This window comes from Nipponia nippon, unplaced genomic scaffold (genome assembly GCF_047370975.1).
Source record: "Nipponia nippon isolate SJK-2023a ecotype South Korea unplaced genomic scaffold, ASM4737097v1 scaffold_28, whole genome shotgun sequence".
Taxonomy (NCBI): domain Eukaryota; kingdom Metazoa; phylum Chordata; class Aves; order Pelecaniformes; family Threskiornithidae; genus Nipponia; species Nipponia nippon.
Genome location: NW_028262345.1, coordinates 59,330 through 82,147, shown reverse-complemented (window position 1 = coordinate 82,147; position 22,818 = coordinate 59,330). Strand labels below are relative to the sequence as shown.

At 44.7% G+C, this 22,818-nt stretch overlaps 1 protein-coding gene across 6 annotated transcripts in view; it reads left to right on the top strand.

The window, feature by feature from the left end:
- Positions 1–20,623, top strand: part of PKNOX2 (PBX/knotted 1 homeobox 2) — a 101,346-nt gene extending 80,723 nt beyond the window's left edge. For all 6 annotated transcript variants that reach the window (XM_087763369.1, XM_087763373.1, XM_087763372.1 and 3 more), the window contains 8 exons: positions 3,738–3,909; positions 7,376–7,564; positions 13,981–14,113; positions 14,203–14,300; positions 15,922–16,041; positions 17,655–17,731; positions 18,152–18,330; positions 19,058–20,623. In XM_087763369.1, the coding sequence (XP_087619495.1) occupies positions 3,738–3,909; positions 7,376–7,564; positions 13,981–14,113; positions 14,203–14,300; positions 15,922–16,041; positions 17,655–17,731; positions 18,152–18,330; positions 19,058–19,305 (1,216 nt within the window). In that variant the 3' untranslated portion in view covers positions 19,306–20,623. The remainder of the gene's footprint in view (positions 1–3,737; positions 3,910–7,375; positions 7,565–13,980; positions 14,114–14,202; positions 14,301–15,921; positions 16,042–17,654; positions 17,732–18,151; positions 18,331–19,057) is intronic.
- The last annotated feature ends 2,195 nt before the right edge of the window (positions 20,624–22,818 follow it).

Genomic DNA, 22,818 nt, shown 5'->3' with positions numbered 1-22,818 from the left:
ATGAAGGTGTGGAGTAAACCCACTGGTTTCCCAGGAAAAGGATTTTTTGAAAGGGGTCTTCAGATTTTTTTTTCCAATGATGAAAATAATTTTTTCGAGACACGAGGTCATTCAAGAAGAAAAAAACCACCTTTGCACTTCTGCGAGGATTTTTGCAGCATTTGTGGGATAACAAAAACTAAAAAACCCTTTGGAGTTTTTACAGCATTCGTTTGAAGGTCAAAAAAAAATGCCAAAAATCCCTTTTTGGGGGTATTTCCCACCCAGAAAAATGGGGAAAAAATCATTGTCTGGTCCCATGCCAACTCGGTTGCCCAAACCTGGATGCTTATTTTTGGGTATTGGCCAAAACCACCCCCCAAATACATTTTTATCTCTAAAAACCCACCCAACGAGCCTTTTTTTGCTGCATGCAAAAGCTGAATATTCACCTATCCAGCAGTATTTCCATTTTTTTTCCAGCTAAAGTATTTTGTTCACTTTCTGCAACAGCAAGGTGGCAACTTCCCAAAGGATTTTGGACCAGTAAAGATAATTTTCCCGCTGGAACCGATGCCTAAACCACCCCAAACTGGATTTTTCCAAGTGGGAAACGGCTAGATTTCTTTACATTAAGTTGATTTTCTATTTTTTTTTTCCTTTTTGGAGGGAGGAAAGGTTGGAGCTGGGTTGAAAACAAAAAAACGTGTGTCGTGATGTGCCCACGGTGCCGCCGGCCCTGCTGAAGGTGCGAAATGAGGCCATTAGAGGAATTCATTTCTCTTTATTAGCCCGTGTCGAATCCTTTTTATTAGCGGCTGCGAACGACCTCTCTCCTGCAGGAAAATGTCAGGGCCGGTTCAGCCCTTTTATTTGGAGGATTCCCTGGAAAAAAACAAGGGAGTTTTGGCAAAAAAGCCTGATTTTTTTCAGCAAAATCAGATTTTTCTACCCCGAAATTCTTCCTTTACCTCCGTAACGGCCGCGGTGGGGAAAATCCTCCCGTTTCCCTGTGCATCCTGGATATCCGGCTGTTTTCCCCCCCAAATTTCCGAGCAAGGATGGGCTCCGGCTCTCAATTTTCATGCCACGACATCTCTTATGGCCACAAAAAGGCTGGAAATAGAGAAAATTGCTTATTTTTTCATGCAAAAAGAAAAAAATGAACAACAACTCAGCATACAGCTTGGGGCAGAACCCCAAATTTTCCTACTCCTCAAGGCCGCGCTTGCGTAGGAGCCTTGGTGCTCTCCCTTAGCCCATCCCAGGGGGTTCTGCATCTCCCCCTGGTTCGGTTTCATTTTTTTTAGTATTCTACTTTTGTTATTTTATTTTGTTTTTTTAATTTTTAATGTTTTTATTTTGTTTATTTATTTGTTCTGTTCTATTTTATTTTATTTTATTTGCATTTTATTTTATTTATTGATTACATTGTATATTTATTTTATTTTATTATATTTTTATTTTAGTTATTTTATTTTTTATTTTATTTTATTTCATTTTCTTTTTTCTCTTTTCTTTTTTTCTTTTCTTTTCTTTTCTTTTCTTTTCTTTTCTTTTCTTTTCTTTTCTTTTCTTTTCTTTTCTTTTCTTTTCTTTTCTTTTCTTTTCTTTTCTTTTCTTTTCTTTTCTTTTCTTTTCTTTTCTTTTCTCTTTTCTTTTCTTTTCTTTTCTCTTTTCTTTTCTTTTCTTTTCTTTTCTTTTCTTTTCTTTTCTTTTCTTTTCTTTTCTTTTCTTTTCTTTTCTTTTCTTTTCTTTTCTTTTCTTTTCTTTTCTTTTCTTTTCTTTTCTTTTCTTTTCTTTTCTTTTCTTTTCTTTTCTTTTCTTTTCTTTTCTTTTCTTTTCCTTTTCTTTTCTTTTCCTTTTCTTTTCCTTCTCTTCTCTTCTCTTCTCTTCTCTTCTCTTCTCTTCTCTTCTCTTCTCTTCTCTTCTCTTCTCTTCTCTTCTCTTCTCTTCTCTTCTCTTCTCTTCTCTTTTCTCTTCGCTTCGCTTCGCTTCTCTTCTCTTCTCTTCTCTTCTCTTCTCTTCTCTTCCCTTCCTTCCTTCCCTTCCCTTCCTTCCCTTCCTTCCCTTCCCTTCCCTTCCCTTCCTTCCCTTCCCTTCCTTCCCTTCCCTTCCCTTCCCTTCCCTTCCCTTCCCTTCCCTTCCCTCCTTTCCCTTTCCCTTTCCCTTTCCCTTTCCCTTTCCCTTTCCCTTTCCCTTTCCCTTTCCCTTTCCCTTTCCCTTTCCTTTTTTCTTTTTTTTAAAATTTCATTTCCAACCAAAACCCAACCCATCTCCCCTCAGCCACGTGCCACCCCCTCCTCCTCCTCCCTGCCGGCGCTCCAAGCCATTCCCGGGGGTCAGCGGCCGTGGTGCCCCAATTATTAATACCGAGCCGTGCGACGTGATGCCGGCAACGGTTTTAATCCCCCCTTGCAACCCCTCAAAGCAAAGGGGCTACAAATTGCCCAGGCGCTGCAATCCCCCGCTCCCCAAAAAGCCCCCCAACCTTGGGATAATTCCGTGCAATTCCTAATTGACGGAGCGGCTCTGGAAATGACAGCGGGCACCCGCCGCTGAGCCGCCGGTTCGTAAGTCCCAATAATTCAGCCCGCCGCCTGGAATTTGCCTTTCATATCCCTCGGCTAAGCCCCGGCGGGGCTGCCGAAATTATGAAATTATTGCTCCCCCCCCTCCCCGTTCTCTGCTCCAGCCTCGGCGAATCTTGCATTAAACCGGGATCAGGACAGATTAAACTATAATATGCTGGGGTATTAGTGGCTGCAAATGAAGACTTAGCCGAGGGGTTTAACCCCTTCGCCTGACTCCGGCTCGGAAAAAACCGGTGGAAAGTGATTCGTAAGCATTTTTTGGACCATCTTTTGGAGATAAAATGGGGGAGCAAATCCTGTTGCGCTGGGATAACTGGCGGAGACCGTCCCTGTAGCAGCATTTTGTATTTCTCTCCTGAATATATTCCCCGTGAATACTTTAATTTTTTTTATTTAAATTGCACGACTGGAGAGGTTCATTGAGGGTCACGCTAACTCATGGTCTTCGTCCCCTTCTTCTCCACGTGCTTTGGCGTTGTACGTATATTTGCATTTTATATTGCATCGGTTTAGCATCATCATGAGAGCAAATTGTGGATTTGCAAGAAGAATTGCAAATCGTTGGTTTTTAAGAAAGGTAAGAAAGAAGTGGGATGGGACCCATCATTTACTTCATGCATGGACATAGATGTGCTTGACGGAGGTGCAAAGAGACCTCTTGGTGGAAGAGCAACCTGTAGCGAGGCTGGTTCAAAGGATGCTGCAGGCATGTAGACATACTAGCTCATCCCCATCCGGCGTCTCCAACCGAGGGAGACATTGGGGGGTAAAATACTACCATCGATGAGCAGGTGCTGAGGTCGATCCCCAAAACGCAAAGCCCCCAGGACAGCAGATGGCTCCAAGTCAACCACCCCGAAGCCAAACCTTTTTGCCTATGGCAAAACATTTTGGAAATGCTGGCTTTGGTGCGATGATGGAAAGCATCAAGATGTTGAGAGAAGTCATTGCCTCGTGGAGAAGATGGTGAATTTTGCCATTTTGAAGCTTTTTTGTTGTTGCAACAGGTCTAGAGGGAGCAATTCCAACATTGGCTTGGGAGTGAGATTTGCACCACCAGGATCTTGCAAGCTGGGAGGGAATGGATGGATGGTGTGGGGTGAAAACGGACATGGGACCTGAAAGAGTGGGAGTTATGGGGGGGGTCTCCTTTGTCCTCTGCAGGCACCCGCTGTTCCCGCTGCTGACTCTGCTCTTCGAGAAGTGCGAGCAGGCGACTCAGGGTTCCGAGTGCATCACCTCAGCCAGCTTCGACGTCGACATCGAGAACTTCGTCCACCAGCAGGAGCAGGAGCACAAGCCCTTCTTCAGTGATGACCCCGAGCTGGACAACCTGGTAGAGGCGGCCGGGGCTTGGCAGATGGTTTTTGGGGGGGTGGGAAGAAGGTAGGGGATGAGGAACAAATTATGGAGATCTACCACCCTGGGCAATGTCTTGGGGCTCCGTTTGTAGTGTTGGCCATCTTGACAATGTTCTCCATAGACCTTGTGAGACCTTTTCCAGGACCTTCTCTGAGACCTTTTCCATAAGGTTGCCTGTGAGAACAAACCCCTGCCCAATTTTTGGCTAGTTTTCCCACACGAACATCGTGGGGTCAACGCATTTCCTTGGAACAGCCACGATCAATGGCTGGTTTGTGCCCCAAAACTTGCAGTCTCTACAGGAATTACTGCTCTTCAATGCAACATGCAATAGCGTCTGCGTTCTTGTCTGGCACCATCTTGTTTCAAGTGCGATGGCCAGCTCTTGTCCTAGAAACAAGGCAAAAGAAGAGCTTTTTCCAAAAAGGGTGATGCATATCAATGGTTTGGGACACTTTGGACCGTTTTTGGTGGCCTCCCTGTCATAGCAACGCAAATTTCCTACTGCATCCATTGCTGCTGGAAGTTGCCTCAGAAGACTCTGCTTGGGATGGAGCTTTTCTCTCATGGGGACCTCAGGAAACATCCCCAAATCCCATTATTTTCTCCAGGAAGCCTCCACATCTCCACATGTGGTCTCCATGGCAAGTGTGTGGGTGGACAGGTCCATGGCATCATCCTGGTGAACCCTCCCAGCGCTCCGCAAGCAGATTTTTAAGGTCCTAAGAGGCAATTTCATCCACTTCTGATGATGCATCCTTCCCTGAAGGATGGTGTGCCCCCTGGGATTGTGTTGCAGAGGGATTTCCATCCCAGAGAAAAAGCAAAATCAAGCAATTCACAGGCAGCTTTTTCCAAATATTGGAGATAGCAAGGAGGTGAGTTTGTCCAACGACCTGTCACGAAGGGAAGAAGAACAAGTAATGCTCATCCAAGTGCAAAAACCACCACTTTCCTAAAAATGCAAGAAGACTTCAAGATGTTTTAAAATCCCGCATCTTTATACCCGATTTCAGCTCGTGGTTTTGCAACATCCTTAAATCAAGAGCGGCTTAGCTGTGGCTGTGGAAAGCCCTCCAGAAAAATTATAGGCCATGCAAAGCCCCATTTGCAGATTACTAAACCCATTTCACGATGTCTTACGGCCAAGAACAGAAATCTTTCTGGGACAAGTAACCAAAAAAAGCAATGTTTTGGAGTATTTCAGTTTTGGGACTGAACATGATCAGATGTTGAGGTGCACCAAAAAAACCACCATTGCATTAAATTACATAAAAACAGGTGCAATGATCTAGCAAGAGGAGAGAGGTGAAACCAGCTGAAGATACCGAAAAATCTAAAATCTAAAATCTAAAAAAATCTAAAAAACCCTATTTCTACACCTATCGAGGCGAAACATCTCCAGCAAACGGTCAGTGCAGGAGATGTGTCCACAGAGGCTGTTTTCACTGGTTTTTTGGTGGTTTTGTAAAAAAAACCGACACCAGTCATGGATTTTGGGCATGTTTTGGAGCAACTCTTGCTGCCGAGGTGAAATTTGGCCGTGGGCAGTTGTATTGATCCCATGTATAATCTTGCAGCACTGGATATATTCATATTCATATATATATATAAAAATATATATATGTATTTTTGCCCTATTTCTAGGACATATCTGTATGTATATATTCTATCCAATGCCCAGAACTTCTCCAGAAGCCGTCCAAATCGCTCAGTGTGGTTGGCCTCCGTCAAGACAGAGGAGCTGGTTAATGTGATGCTGAAGAAGGAGCGTTCCTGTTGGTGGGAAGCACCAACTGGAGGGAATTTTGGATGAGCGAGTCTTGCGATGCTCAAAACTCAACATTTCCACCTGGTCCTGAGCTGGCACTTTTTCCCTATTTGCATTATCCTTTTTTTTTGGTTGTTTTTTGGTTGGTTTGTTGTTTTTTTTTTTTTTAACACCACCGATTCTCCGGAAATCGGTGATGGCAAAGCAGGGATGAAAAGGCCAGCAGCATTAGCTATCATTAGAATAAGAGTCATGTATTCCTCACCGCCGAGATGCACATAATTAGAAATTAGAAAAAGGTCAGATCTCACCATTATCAACTCAATCAGCTGCCGAGTGCCACACAGTCAATTAATTCAGCATCTGTATTTTTTACAACCCCGCGCACGTACGCCATCGGACTGTAACTCTTTATCCGGACAGATATACGGCGCAGCAGAGCAGGGACATAAAATGAGACCCTAAGCAAATGAGCTGAGATAATTGAGAGATTTATTTTTTATACATATATGTGTCAGGTCTTCTTGCCTTTGCCCTTGAATATTGACTTTCATGGCCGTTGAGCCCTGGGAGGATGCGGAGAGCCGGGGCGCAACACCTCCACCTTGCGCTTTGCCTACGCCAACTGTGGAGGAGGGAAAAAAAGCCAAAAAAAAAAGCCAAAAAAAAGCCAAAAAAAGCCAAAAAGAAAAGAATTTTTCCAGCCACAACCTGTCAGCCTTGTTGTCCGCCAATCAAAAATTTGCTTTCTCCATCGTGGAGCTGCCGCCTGAGTTTGGCCCTGGATTTTTCGGGATGTTTCCCAATCGTGGCGACTCGCAGTTTGTAAAGATGACCACTAAAATTTGCAAGTTAAAAACACCCTTTGAAATGCAAAGACGCTTTGTTACATAAAACCGGATTTATTGCCCCGGAGTGAATAGCTGAAATTTTATATATTATGCAAGATTTCAAACAGCGGCTGTAAAACTTAAGGTTTCAGCTCGGCGAGAGGAATGTTTTATGTGTAAATTTTTTAACGTTTATGGGGTACGTTTTAATGAGGCCCAGGCTTTGCACCGGCAACGGCTTACGGTGGAGTTGCAGCCCCATAATCTTGTTAGAAGAAGTGGCCTCCGGAGAATAACCAACCACTTTTTGACATCCAGGGCTTTGGCTTGGATTTTTTTGGGGCACAAGGAATAATTCCCAGGAAGGGAATGGTAAATTTTGTGAATTTTCACCTCCTGCGGCTTCAGAGGTCTGGTTAATGGGGAGGGAAAAGAAGTGTGGAGGTGCAGAGGGATGGGCTCTGGGATGGGTTTTGGGTGAGAATATTGATTTTTTTGGTGCGTTGAGATAGGAAATGGGTTTAATGCTACCCTAGGGATCAGTTCCAGGTTAGATTTTGTGTGAGAACATTGATTTTTTGGGTTTTTTTTTGGTGCGTTGAGATAGGAAATGGGTTTAATGCTACCCTAGGGATCAGTTCCAGGTTAGATTTTGTGTGAGAACATTGATTTTTTGGGGTTTTTTTTGGTGCGTTGAGATAGGAAATGGGTTTAATGCTACCCTAGGGATCGGTTCCAGGTTAGATTTTGCGTGAGAATATTGATTTTTTGGTTTTTTTTTTTTTCCAATTTGCTGAGGAAAAAAATTATTTTAACTGGGCCGGTGTGTCCTTGTGTAGATGGTGAAGGCGATCCAGGTGCTGCGCATCCACCTACTGGAGCTGGAGAAGGTCAACGAGTTGTGCAAGGACTTTTGCAACCGCTACATCACCTGCCTCAAAACCAAGATGCACAGCGACAACCTACTCAGGAACGACCTGGGGGGGCCCTACTCCCCCAACCCCTCCTCCATCAGCCTCCACCCCCAGGTAACGCCTTCAAATCGCCTGTAATTGCCAGCGTTGCACATTGGCCAACGAGTGAGTTGGGCCAATGGTGTTGGGGGGTTGCTCTACAACTCTTGTGGCCTGGAAATTCAGCAAAGTCCATCCCCAATTGCGGAAAACAATTAAAAATAACCCATATCTTGCTCATATGGCGCAATAAATGATGCCGCAGTGATTTTTTAGCTTTTTTAAAATGTTTTTTTCATGGCCTTGTTTTCATGAGTTTGGCAGAGCTGCAACCCCAACCTTTGTGTCTCTGCAAAATGGAGAGAGATGAGGACTTCTCCTCAACTCTTACGTTGCAGCAATGAAACGGGGGGGGGGGGGGGGGAAGGAATTGCAAAAGCTGTGCAAGCGCATGGGAAAATGGACAAGAAATTTGCATTTTTTTCATGAAAAAGTACTATTTGTTGGTGGGAGGGACAGAAATTTTCTCCACCACTTCCTCTCCCCCCGTTCTCATCTTCGTTTCAAGGCAGCAGAACATATTTTTGGGTCTCAGATAACCCTTTTTGCCTTCGCTGCTCCTTTTTTGCCCCAGCACATCTTGCAGTTCTCCCCCAGCATGACCAACATTCCCAGCTTGACATTTTTTTTGCATAATTTGGGTTTTAGCTGGGAGAAAAAAAAATATTTGGTATCTTGAGCACAGTGGGAAAGTACAAAGAGATGCCCAAAAACTGCAGAAATATCAACTGAAATGGCCAAACCAAGCTGCAGCTTGGTGGCTTTTGGGGCAAAATAAGGGATTTTAACTTAATATTTGGAAAAAAAGTGGCCCATGGCTTGGGGTTTTGATGTGCATTTGCAGTGCAGGGAATAAATGTTGGCTGGTTGCATCCCAAAAAACTTCCTTGATGCAGCATTGGGTGTCCCGTAGGGATTTCTGTCTCTCAGATACTGGATGTTTTTGGGGGAAAATGAAATTTGGGGTTGCACAATCCCACCAGAAATAACTGCAGCCAACTCAAAATAAGCCAGGGCGTCCCCAGGCAGCTCGTGGAGCTATGCCCCAAAAGGAGGCAGGCAGCAGGGGCTTTTTTAGGGCTTTTCAGGGCATTTTTAGGGTGGTGGAAAGGAAAAAAAAAAGTGATTTTAGCAGCTCAGCTCCAAGCGCTGCAGAGTTTGAAGCTCCCAACATGACGCTTGCGGCCACCTTCTTCCCCCGGCGCGGGGAGGGAAAAGCCCCCCAAAAAGTTTTATGTCTTATTTGGGTTTCCTGAAAGCACCAAACCACTTAATCATTGATCTAAAAAACCCCAGCCTCTCTCTATTTTCTAATAATCTGTAGAAATGGACTTATTATCCCTTCACTGCTTTATGGTAGCATTCCTTATGATCAAAATTAGCAAGACGCTTGCATAAAAGAGAACAATAATTGCTCAACGAGCATCTCGTTTGTAATTTATTAGTTTCTATTATTGTGCGTCGCCATGGCAACAGCTCGCATCCCGGGTGATGAGAGAGATGTTAGATATGAGCCGACGAAGCTCCCGGTCCCAGCAAATGGAGATGCACGTTTTTTATCAGTAATTTTCATGAAAATAATAAGTGAGGGAGTTAATGAGATGGAAAGCCGTCCTGTGGCTATTGTGATTTTTTTTTTTTTCCCCCTCTTTTCCTTTTTTTTTTTTTTTTAAAGTGTTGATCTAATTAGAATGCATCGGTCAGGAAAAGTAATGAGGATTTAGTGCTTCACAAAGAGGTGGGGATCGTATCAGAAAATTAGCACAAGTCTTTGGAAAATAATCAGGCCCGTGGAGCGGTACCAAGTGCCTCCGATTCCTGCAGACCCGGAGCTGCCGGTTTCCCTTCAGGGCAAAACTCTAAAGTTGAGAAATTCAAGTGAGAATTTGCAGGCAGTTGCTAAATAAATGGGAATGCGCTCAGGAAAGACCCAACTGGAAGGGAAACGCTCGCTCAGCGACGAAGGGATTTTCAGCAGGCGACAGGCGCTGAAATATCCACGGTGATAGACCGGAAGGAGCCACCATCTCATCTGGTCATGGGATGACGATGATGTACCAGTGATGATATAACGGCCAATTTTTTTTCTAATTATCCAGCTAAGCAATGTCAAGTGCCTGAGTGCTTCGACTCATTGAGTATACTTGAGTTTGCATGGATAAGGCTTAAAAAAATGGGTGGAAATACTCTATATCCATCAGTTTGGTTTGAAGGGCTGGGGGTGTTCCAGAGAGCTGAAGAATCACGGGCTCAGTGTTTAAAAAAATGACAAGTGGGATGATTTCGCTAATTATCGTCCTATTAATCTTATGCTGAGGGTAGGTAAAACAGCTAAGGGGCCACTAATTTAGGAATTTAAAAAAAAAAATCTAAATAATGGAAATGTGATTAATAGCAATGAAGGAGGTTTCTCAGAAAATAGGTTTTCTCAGGGTATGGGAGGGGGATTGATCATTTTATGAGCAGGTAGACCAGGTTAGTCATGAAAGCGAAATATTTCCATTTTTTGCAAAGTATTTTACCACGGGATAGCCTGCTTAAAAAATTATGGATACGCAATAGGAAGGATGGCAACCAAAATTGAGAAAACAATGGCCGGAGCTGTCAAAATGTCATCGCGGGAGAATGGTAGTGGGATTTTCCTGGTGTATCCAAAAAGGCTGGCCCTTGGCTTGCTGTTATTTGTGCTTTCTGAGATGAAAAATGCAAGAATTCCTGGGAATGCAAAAATGCCTGGAGGTGATGGAAAGATGAGCGAGCACCAGACAGGTGCCTGATGGGAAAATTGGGCAAATGGAGGCCTTTCCACTGTTGCTGAAATCTTCTTGTGTCGCTAAATCTGGAGATGACTCCTGCTGTTGGCCAAGTTTGGGTGAAAAGTTAGGGTTTTTCTCCAATGCGGTGAGCCTTCCTTGACCCTTCATTACCTTATAGACATTTTTCTACTCTGTTTTCTCCATCGCTTTCTCATTTTGCGCTCCGCTTTGTTTTGCGGAGGAGTTTTAGTATCTTTGGCCTGCAAATCCACCAAGCGATTCCCCTTCTTCCATTTTTATTGGCTGGTTTTCACTTGGCTTCATTCCTCTCCCTTGAGTTCTCATCGGACCCTTTTTAACTCCCTCCCTTCATTTAATGAATATTTTTCGAGTTCTTCGGACAAGGAGAGGAGAAAGGAGGTGCTTGCTGCATGGAGGCGGTGGGGAAAGCCAATTTAACCCAACACTTAAGTCCAGCTTTCATTCGACATCAAAGTGGTCCACACCGCTCTCCAGTTGACTTCACTTGCAAGAAAAAAACCACCGCAAAGCCAATCATATCGGGAACCACCGCATTGCCAGCGACGTTTAAATTGGATTAAATCTTGCGTTTTTCAGCACTCATTTTGAGGGAGAATTGCGGCAGATTGGCAGTGTTTATATGGACATTTCTTGTCTTCCTCCCTGTCTTGCTGGTGCTTGGAGGCCGACGGTTGGGTTGGCCTAACTCGATGCAGTACTTCTCTGTATAGATCTTAATTTATCCAAGTTTGCCCTGTGGACAAACCTGGATTTCTGTTATTTAAAGCCAGCTTTTTTTCCAGCTCCGTCCATCCACAAAGGAGCTGTACAAATCTTCTTACATGAGTTTGAGTTTGGCCAACTCCTTCTCGGCAAACTCACAGGTTTCTTTTTTCTCCAACTAACCCCAATTTTCCCCAGCTTTACTCAAGCACAAATAAATTTCACAAAGTTAGGCTGAGACGGAAATTTTTATGCGTGTATGCCACCCAAAAATAAATTCCTGTATTATAAAGCACGAGGGGAAGGACATCAGCCCAGGTAGTTGAATTCCAGCACTTATCCACACTTGGGCACTTGGTCTTTGACACTTGCTTTATTGTGAGAAAGGTTTTTTTTTTTTGTGCGATGGAAAATGTACCAGGTCTTTTTCTTCATTAAAGCGACTTTTAATTTGGAGAAATCGCGTTTTGCCATAGAGCCGCGGAAGGTCAGTGCCCAGATGTGGATCTGCAGAGACACCTAGTGATCTATTTTTTACACTCAAGTTTCAAAATTACCGGAAACATTCCAACTTCTTTTGAGTCCTAAAATCTAAAACATTTTCCACTGCAGCAAAATCACAAGTGTAATATAATTTGGCTGGCATTTGCGATCCAAGGCAATTCGTATGCAAAAATATATTTTTTAAATCTTCTTGGAGATATCTATATTTATTTTAAGGCAGAGCCTCCACTTTCATCGGGTGCCCTTGGTTTCACAGTGATGTTGCAGAAACACCATGAATTTCTTTCATATCTTTTTCGAATAACTGCCAATAGTCTGCCTTTCTGGCCACCACTGAGCTGGTGTTTTGGGACAGTTCTCCTCTACGCCACCAAAAAAATGCAATTTTGGTCATCATAAAACACTGTTGAATATGGCTTTGACCGCTCGATCTGGAAACGGCGGTTTCTTCTTCCCATTTTCCGATATCCCAAGTTATTTCTTCCCAGTGCGCTTCCAAAAATGGTCTTCTGGATGCCCTTCTTTTGGAGGAATCCTGCAAAAACAAGGCAGGAGAGGAAAGCTGGAGGTCTTCAGGCTGGTCCAAATCTCTGGTCGCCCCTGGCCGTATCTGCCTGCTTTTTTGAGGTTCTCCAAGGCCCATGTTTGGTTTTATAGGAGTATTTCCACTGTGTTTGTTAGCCGGACACTTAGCAAAAGCCAAGTCCAAGTGGATGCAAGAGCCAAGTCCAAGTGCATGCAAAACCAACCAATTTTTGCTTTCTGTATGCTGAGAAATCTGAATCGTTCAAATCAAAACCCATTCCCCCCAGAAGGCCGGAGATGGGGAAGGGACATTGAAAAAAAGTACAGGTATTTCATGTTCGTATTTGCATTTTTAAAATTAATTTAGCTATGAAAAGGAATGTCTGGGAGGCGAAGCAAAAATTCGCAGCAATGGCAGCAAAATTTCCAGATAAATAATATTCAGATCATCAATGGAGAGGACAAAAATAACACGCAGCAGAGGCGTTGGTTGCAACGGTTTGGGCTCAGCGTCACGGGAGGGGAAAAAACAGCGAGGGATTTTAATAGCAAAAGCATGCAGGGAAACCAGAGTTTATTTAGAACCATTGCACGGGCAAATCGGTGGTGGGGAAAAAGCTGATGAAAGCATGAATGTAATGGGGAAAAGCAAAAGAAAGGGACCAAAAAATGACATTTTTCCTCCCGCGATGGGAAATGCATCGACGTGGACACAAGGGTACCCTGATTCCCTGCTGAACGATGCACCCACGTCATCTCGTGATGTAAAATTAATCAATTTCTGCGTTCAAATTACCACCTCTGTAGTTTTAGTGCAAGGAAAAGAAGAGGTACGGCTTTTTCGGACCCGATTGCATTCGCCGTGGTCACATTTTCCAGTGTCGTTGCATGTCACCAGTCCAGAGAAGTCCTCTTCAGTCAAGAAATAGGTTGCTTGAAGAAATGCGTCAAAATTAAGGGGAATTAAATAAAAAGGGGGGGAAAAAAACCCCTTCGTTGGCATTTTGTTCAACAGTTGAGAATGAGCCGTACACCAGTGAAGTGCGGCAGAATGGGAAAATGGGTAGGAAAGGGGGAAAAATATTTTTATTGCAAGAAATGAGGGCAGTTTTCTTTCCATTACAGCTGGAGGAATTAGAGCCGAGTAGTTATCTTGGGCTGATTTGGAAATGATAATTTTCTAAATATTATTGGTGTAACGCACAAAACTCCTGCCCATCTGGCAGGTTGTGGTACGTCACCCTGTATTCCCCTGTACCCTCTTCCCTTCCCAAAATATTGCATTAAATGCTTAAATAATCATTGAATTTAGGCTTTTTCCAATTGCTTCTCACATGCAGAAGCCGTTCCAGAGCTGGGGCTGATATTAAAATTACAACTCCCAGCTAAAAAAATGCCCATTTTTGCAAGAATTTAGCTTAAAGCTGCAAGGAATGATATAAAATCGGGTTGTATTATTATTATTTTAATGATTTTACTATTATTCTGGCTAGGGGAAACTGTGGCGCTTGCCCCAGCTTTTAGCAGTTGCTGCTTCATCCAGTTCCAGTCAAGGGACCAAAAAAAAAAAAGGAATTTATAGGAAGAAGAGGGTTGAAGAAATTCCTTCTCGTCTGTCACGCTCCTTTTTTCCTCTCTTTTTTAAAGGGAAATAGTGGCTGCACAAAGAGGATGAGTTTGGGGAAGGCGCTAAGCTTTGCAAAGCATAAATCCTTATTTTTCCACCTTTTTGTTCAATTATAACAAACTGAGACATCCCTTTTTTCTGCAATTTTGCCTGTTGAACCGCCTAGGAAAAAAAAAAAAGGCGAGGAGTCGGATTTATTGGAGGGGGAAAATTAAATCCTCGCACGCTCCCGCTGTGGGTTCAAATTCATGGGTTTAATATTTTGTTTTTCGCAGGAGATGCTGCAGAGCTCACCCGCGGCGCTGCCTCCCGCCTCCAACCCACCGCCGGGCATCGTGGTGCCGGCGGCCGCTCTACCGCCGGGCAACTTGGCCATGAGCGCCAGCAGCGGCTCACCCGCCGTGCCGGGTAGGGACCGCAGGGCAGGTTGGTGGGGTGGGGTGAGGTGGGGGAGAAATTTGGGGGTTCGGTACCCCCACGAGCCTTTTTTTCCATAGGCGGAGCCTTGTACCAGCCCGTGACGATGGTGACGTCGCAGGGCCAGGTCCTCGCCCAAGCCATCGCCCCCGGTGCCCTGCAGATCCCCAACGCCCAGGTAAGACCTTCCCGCCTCAAATTTCCATTTTACCCGATATTTTGCACCGCTGCAGCAAGCAAAAACCCCAGTTTCTTCATAAATTCAACCCTTGGACTCTCCTAAATTTTTAATTAGCAGGAAACAGTGATTAAATCCATCTGCCGGCTGCCTTTGGGGTACCTAAAGATGATAGCAATTCTTATATTATTGCTATATTATATGATATTATAACATAGAATACATAGTAGAGTATAGTATATGAGATTAGATGTACTATTTCAATTATATTATGGATCTGGGATCACTGGCATCACCAGTCCGGTCCGGCAATCCCAGCGCTCATGGGAAAGACTCATTTTTTTCCTCGCTTTCTGGATTTTGGGCTATTTTTTAGCCATTTACTCTTGTTTTACTCCTTGTTTTTTCTAATTGCAATTAACTACATGGGGTTTCCCCCCCGTGGCTGCATTCTTGCGGTAAGATGACAATTTGGGGTAGAAATGGATTTAGAAAGACAACTTGCTATCCCCGCTGGCTGCGTTGCCCGTGATCTCTTCCAAACTTCCATTCCCCAGGAATTTTGGGAAAAAAACCCATTGATTTCTGCTACGCCGCTTCCCAGGGGCAGATCAGCAAAAATCCTCCCGTGCAAATTTTTATTCTGAAACACCCCAATTTAATTGCAGGAGCCTCTTAAAAAATAAATGGCATTTTAGAAATGGGTGGCACCTCCCTGGCAGGTTTTATTGCCTGTGCAATGCTTTTTTTCCCCCTTTCTTTAATATCTCTCCGTCGCGGGCTTGAATCTTGCAGCAAAACCCCTCTGTGGTGGGAAAAACACGCGCGCAGGGAATATCGGGGCAGGGAATGAGCCCTGGACAAGCACCTCTGGATGCTCTTCTCATGCTGCCGGCACGATTTATTCAGCCAGAGCCCAGGGGAATCGCAGGGACCTGCTGGCCTGATGTTTAATTCATCCAGGAGAAGTGTTTGATGAAGAGCTAGGGGAAAAAAAAAAAAAAAAAATCCCTTTTTAACTCAAGCGCTGAGATTTCTGTTCGGTTCCTGCAACCTCATTAAAACTTCTCTTGCAGCGAGATGTTTATTTTTTATTTTTTTGGGGGGGGAAAAAGCAAGTTTTCGCTCAGTGGGCACGGTTCTCCTCATGGTGGGAAGCAGCTGGGTGAGGAACACGGGTTTGCAAGGGGTTAATGAACGGCAAGGTTTTAACCTCACGTTTAGAAAGTCATCTTTTTTGGGTTTTTTTTCTTTGTTTTTTTAAGGTAAAAGTGTTTTCTCCCTTAATTGCACATTGAAAACGGTCGTGGCATCGGCACCACGGTCCCCAGCTCTGCCGGTGCCACCACAGGGAGAAAAAGCCCATTTGCCCTTTGCAAAGCATTGGCAAAAAAATGGTGATTATTAAATAGAGATCCTGGGGGAAAAATGGGGATTTAATGCAGATTCTTTGGGGAAAAACATGGGGTTTAGATGCTCCCTGCAAGTGCCTGTTTTTTGCACTCGCCCCCGTCCCATTTTGGGTTGGTTTTGCTCATTTTTTTGGGTTGGTTTTGCTCTTTTTTGGGGTTGTTCGTTGCTGTTTTCGGCTAATTCTCTCCCCGTTCCTCACTCCCGGCAGGTGAACCTGGATCTCACCTCCCTCCTCGACGGTGAGGACAAGAAGTCCAAGAACAAGCGAGGCGTCTTGCCCAAACATGCCACCAACATCATGCGCTCATGGCTCTTCCAGCATCTCATGGTGAGCACCGCAGCCGCCAAAACGCCCTGCGAGCTGGAAAAAAAAAAAGGCAAAAAAAACCCCAAAATGAACAAATCGAGGTGGTGGTTTGTCTGAATTTTATTTGCAGAGGCACAAAGCGGCTTTGGTTTTATTTTGGGAGTATTTTGGGCGTGACTGTTTTCACTGCAGGTGGCAAAAATACTCAATGCATGAAGAATGGAGAATTTTTGGGAATGGAGATGTAGGTAGATGGAGGGAGCTCAGAGGATGCAACCAGGTTTTTTTCATGCAAGGAGATTCCTTTCCCATCCACAGAGCTGGAAGAAGGGCAGAAATCTAAAAAAAGCCCCTTTTTTCCTGCATAATTTGGCCAAGAAATCACTCAGAAGCTGGTTGCAAAGAGTTGCACGAGGGTCTCCAGGAAGGTAGGAGACCCCCAAGGTAGCAGCAAGATGGAAAATAACAGCTCCAAGGAGCAACTTGGGGTAAAACAAGACCCAGGACATGGAGCAGCAGCTGGTTGGGAACTTTCCAGTCTTTTTTTTAATGGGAAATTTTGGATTTATGGCATTGAGGACGAGAGCATTGCTGTGTTGGGCCGCCATCCCAAGCTGTGTCGTGCATCTCCCATGCTTTTGGAGGGCTGGAATCCAGATTTGCAAGCAGAAAAAGGATTTAGAAGACCAGAAACTGAAGTACAATTTTCTGCCAGGTGCTAGGAGAACCCCGTGGTTTGAAATTTCCAACGCTGGATCAAAAAAACTAAAAGAAATTCTTCTACTGGACAGTTGGACCTTTGCTCTCAGCCTGGTCCTCACGATCAGAAGATGCTTGAGATTCCCCGTGAGATTCTGCCATCTGGTGTCATAAATGATGTGGTTTTTAACCTCAGAGCATTGATGCTCATTGTTTTATTGGGTTTGGGAGTTTTGTAGCACCAATAGGAGGAAGGAATCCTGGAAATAATATGCGGAAAATGGAGATACTTTTGCCAAAAAAAGAGCCATTTTTAACCACTTTGGCATCCCTGAGGCTCTGGTGGGACGGGGGTCTCCTGCATGCCATGACTTCGGGTGGTTTTCTCAAGGAAATCACACTATTTTGGGGTCAAACAGCTGGAAAACAAGTCATGTGAATCAACACTGGCGCTGGCTTGGGGCTCCGACAAAGGACATGTGGGGCTGGTTTGATAATAATTTCATTTTTGGGGTTGGAACGGAGGGTTTTAGCACGGCTGGGAGGGAGTTGTTGAAGCTTTGAGTGCTGGTAGCCTCCTAGCGCAGGTGTTTCAGGGTGTTCTGTTGATGCACCAGAGAAAGAGCGTTGTGGGTGACGGTGGGTTTTGAAGCCCAAATCCCACCTTTACCAACAAACATCATTAGAAAATCACTAATACTAAAAAAAAAAAAATAATATTCTCCTTCGAGGAAAAGCCCTAAGGACACCAGGGAAACCGTGATGCTCTTGGATGCCACCCTTAAGCCTTGCATCTTGCAAATGCAAGAAGCCACCAAATTTGGGGTGGGAAAATGAAAAAAAAGGGAGGGTCTGTCGTTTTTATTTCAGTCGGGGCCGCCGTTTTGCACAAGCGATGGCATTTTGCTGCCCCATCTTTTTTTTTTTTTTTCCAGCACCCCTATCCCACAGAGGACGAGAAGAGGCAAATCGCTGCCCAAACCAACCTGACCCTCTTGCAAGTCAACAACTGGTGAGCGCATCGGTGGCCCGTGCAGTCATCTTACTGCCGTTAGAGATTTTTTTTTTCATGCTACTTTGGTGCTGTATGATGCTTTTTTGAGGGTAATTTTGGCAGTTAAGGATGGTTTCTGGGAGATGGGCTCGGGGGTGTTAAATCGGTGGCGTTCGTTTGCGATGTCTCAGTGCCCTCTCCTGGCAAACCCAATATGTAGCAGCCTCCCAACTCGGCTGGAAAAATTAATGCGATTGGTGTAACATGCCACAGACAAATAAAATAGGGTAAAAAAAAAAAAAAGCAGCTTTTTGGACCACGCAGCCACTTTTGAAAGGGTTTTATATTGCAGCTCATTAAATTGTTATAATCTGGTTTTAACTTAAAATTGTTGTAATGACTTTGTTTACATGAATGGTCTCTGTCCTCCCTGGAAAGGTTCATAAATGCCCGACGGCGCATCCTGCAGCCGATGCTCGACGCCAGCAACCCGGACCCAGCCCCCAAAGCCAAGAAAATCAAATCTCAGCACCGGCCCACCCAGCGGTTCTGGCCCAACTCCATCGCCGCTGGGGTCCTGCAGCAGCAGGGTGGCAATTCGGGGACAAATCCTGACGGTAAGGACAAACCCTGATGGCTCCCGCCCTTCCTGGATGGGGTGGCCACGCATTAAATTATGGCCTTAATTGGTAATTAAGGATTTCTAGAGCCCTTTATCACCCTGTGGGGAAAAACATGTTGAAGAAGTGGCTCAGGCAAGAAGGTCCTTCCAGTTGGCCATCACAAGGGCGCTGGCAACGGGGCACTGCCATCTCCTCGGGAGAGGAACAGTCCTCAAGGATCAGCCACTACGGGACATCACTTGGGATATCTGCTGAGGTGCTGGCGAGGGGATGAAGGGGGAGATGGGGAGAGGAAAAAAAAAAGATGAAAAGATGACGATGAGATGAGAAGACGAATGAGACAAGATGGGAAGTGAGAAGATGAAGAGGGAACAGATGATGAAAATGAAGAGGAACAGAGAAGATGAAGAGAGCAGAGACAAGCATGGACCAGAGAAGATGAAGAGGGAAGGTGGAAATTAAGAGAGGATGAAGAGATCTGCCCAACCAATTTGGGCATCTACTTGCTCAAAAATGAAGGTTTCTTGTTATTTAATGAAGATACATTAGCTAACAAAATTAAGGGTTGGACCCTGGGGAGTGGCTGGGGCAGGTGGGACACCCTATAGGGTGCTGTGGCTCGGTACAGCTTTTCGCTTGGGTTATTCTCGGTTTATGCACTTTTTTTGTCCTTTTTATATTAGCTCAGCAGTCTTTATTTCTATATTTTTTTAAATTTCAGGCTCGCTCAGCATGGACAACCTGCAACCCCTCTCGTCAGCCACGGCCACCATGGCCATGCAGCAGGCCATGCTGGCGGCCCACGATGACTCCCTCGACGGCACCGAGGAAGAGGAGGAGGACGAGGAGGATGAGGACGAGATGGAGGAGGAGGAAGAAGAGGAGGAAGAGCTGGAGGAAGAGCCTGGTGGTCTCCCGGCGGCGCCCGGCGCCGACCTCGGCTTGGACCACAGTGACTCACTGGAATAGCTCCTCCTGCCCCCTTGACGGCACCAGAAACAAAATTCCCCCAAAAATGCCAAAAAAAAACCACCCGGCAAAAACAAAAATAAAATTGGTGAGAAAAAAGCAAATTGGAGGCGCTGGCGGACGCCCCGGCTGCCGACGGGCGCGCGGGGACCACCATGTCAGCGCGTGGAAGTGAAGGACACATGTTTACAAGGCACATATTGTGGCCAGATTAATTTTTTTTTTTCAGGTTTTATTCTTATTTTCCCCTTTTCCCCTTCGTTTTTGGTAAGAAAAAGCGTTTTTAGGGGAAGCTGTTTTCCCCACGTGATGCTTGGATGCTGTTGGGCGACACCAGGTTTTCACCGTGGGCCACTGCGTCCATCCCTTGGATTTCTTGGTACAAAAAGCAAATAACCCCAAGACTGATGCTTTTTGGGTTTTTCCCCCCAAAAAGATGATTCACAGGCATAAATATCGGCACGTGCGGGAAAAAGAAGTCGGCGAGTGCAAATTCTGCTTCAGGTTGGATCTGAGGAGGGTTTCGTGCTCTTCACCCACTGGATTGCCCTAACCTCCCCGTTTTGGCCCCGATGCTGTGGCCGTTTGGTGACTCTGGATGCAACTTTCTGGAAAAGGGAGGAAATTCCCCCAAATCTTTTAATTTATGTGCTAAAAACCCGTCGAATCTGGAAAAAAAAACCCACCCCATCCTCGTCCTTAAGGGCTGAGACTGGACGCAGAGTTGGGGCGAAGCCTGCCAGGAGCGAGACTTTCCCAGGGTGTTTTGGCACCAAGTCAGGAAAAAGTGGGGGGAAAAATGGGTTTAAAAAATGCAGATTTGCACCCAAAATTGAATGGCGACCCCCAAGATTCACCTGGGTGGAAGGAAATTCAATATTGTTGCTGGAAAGATGGTTTCTCCCTGATGTTATCCACCCGCGTGGGAAAATGGTGTTTTACGCCAGACGAGCCATGGGGGAGGGCGGTTCTGGAAAAAAACCAACGTATTTTGGGGTTTTTTTTTATAAATGCTAGCAAAAGGGTGAATTTCGCCTTAAAATGTGGCGTGGGGGAAAGGCAAAAGCAAACCCGGGTGATACGGGGCAAAAATAATAAAGGAATTTTCTTCTGCAGGTTCCTCCAGTAAATGCAGGTTTCTGTAAGAAGGATATTTTTTTTTTTTTTTGGCAGCTTTTTGCCGGTTTTGTCCTTTTTTTTTTTTTTTGGCTCTTGAGGAGTTGAGAAAAAAAACAAACAGCAGCTGGGGGGAAAAAAAACCGAGTGATGCAATGGGCAGAAAAGCCTATTTTTCGATACTGATCTGGCGTGAATGTAATCTGTAATTTCATAAAGGATTCATTGTAATTTAGTATTAATTCATGGCCATTTATTATAAAGTGCTACGAGATGAGGTTTCGCAGCTGTATTTTATTGGCAGCTTCTTCCTGCGAGCGGAGAAGCCCCAAAATGGGTGAATAACCCCCCAAAATGGGCAAAACTCCCCTCAAAGAGGCGAAATCAGCTCCAAAATGGACGAAGTGACCCAAATCGGCAAGCGAGCGATGCGGCGCAAATAGGATTTATACTTCCAAAAGCGATGGCCCCCCAAAAACGAGCTCCAAGGTGATTTTAACCCAAAACGAGTGATCCTCCCCCAAAATGAGTGATTCTCCCCCAAATGTATGATTCACCCCCAAAACATGTGATGCTCAGCCCAAAATGAGTTATGTTCTCCAAAAATGAGTTATATTCTCCAAAAATGAGTGATTCTCCCCCAAAATGTGTGATGCTCACCCCAAAATGAGTTATGTTCTCCAAAAATGAGTGATTCTCCCCCAAAATGTGTGATGCTCACCCCAAAATGAGTTATGTTCTCCAAAAATGAGTGACTCTCCACCAAAATCCGTGATGCTCACGCCAAAATGAGTGATGCTCTCCCAAACTGAGGGACGCTCCCCAAAAATGAAGTGTTTCCCAAGAAACTGGTATTTTGGTATTTCCCCCAATTGAACAATACTCCCCCAAAATAAGTGACTTCCCCCCCAAAATGACTGAATTTGCTCCCCAAAACGAGTAAATCTCCCCAAAATAAGTGACTTCTCCCCCCCCAAATGACTGAATTTGCTCCCCAAAAATGAGTAAATTTCCCCAAAATAAGTGACTTCCCCCCAAAAATGACTGAATTTGCTCCCCAAAATGAGGAAATCTCCCCAAAATAAGTGACTTCCCCCAAAATGACTGAATTTGCTCCCCAAAATGACTAAATCTCCCCAAATAAGTGACTTCCCCCCTCCAAATGACTGAATTTGCTCCCCAAAATGAGGAAATCTCCCCAAAATAAGTGACTTCCCCCCCAAAATGACTGAATTTGCTCCCCAAAATAAAGTGAATTCCCCCCAAAAATGACTGAATTTGCTCCCCAAAATGAGGAAATCTCCCCAAAATAAGTGACTTCCCCCTAAATGACTGAATTTGCTCCCCAAAATGAGGAAATCGCCCCCAAATAACTGACTTCCCCCCAAAATGACTGAATTTGCTCCCCAAAATGAGGAAATTTCCCCAAAATAAGTGACTTCCCCCCCAAATGACTGAATTTGCTCCCCAAAATGAGGAAATCTCCCCAAAATAAGTGACTTCCCCCCAAAAATGACTGAATTTGCTCCCCAAAATGAGGAAATCTCCCCAAAATAAGTGACTTCCCCCCAAAATGACTGAATTTGCTCCCCAAAATGAGAAATCTCCCCAAATAAGTGACTTCCCCCCCCCAAAATGACTGAATTTGCTCCCCAAAATGAGTACATTTCCCCAAAATAAGTGACTTCCCCCCAAATGACTGAATTTGCTCCCCAAAATGAGGAAATCTCCCCAAATAAGTGACTTCCCCCAAAATGACTGAATTGGCTCCCCAAAAATGAGTAAATTTCCCCAAAATAAGTGACTTCCCCCAAATGACTGAATTTGCCCCCCAAAATAAGTGACTTCCCCCCAAAAATGACTGAATTTGCTCCCCAAAAATGAGTAAATTTCCCCAAAATAAGTGACTTCCCCCCAAAATGACTGAATTTGCTCCCAAAAATGACTAAATCTCCCCCAAATGATCAAATTTGCCCCCAAAATGGATGACACTCTCCAAAAATGAGCGGTAACCCCCCAAATCAGGGACTGTCCTCCCAAAACGAGTGAGAAACCCCAAAACTGAGCAATTCTCCCCAAAATGGTGGCCCCCCCCCCCCCCCCCCCCCGCAATGAGCCATTGCTAATTCACGGGTTGATTTTTCTGAGGGGGAAAAAGGTGATTTTGGCACGTTTTTTCACAGAAAATGGGGCTGCGGAAAAGCTAAAACGGGGAAAAATCCCCTCAAAATGGGATTTACCGACAAATTTTGCCTTTATACAATACTGCATATTCATGAGCATGGCAGCAACGTGGCCTTAGCGGCATTTTCTGCCCCCAAAAGTGCATTTTTTTCTATCGAAAAGTTGCAAAATGACGTCGCGAACAGGGGGATGAAGAGGCCGGAGGCCGGTTGC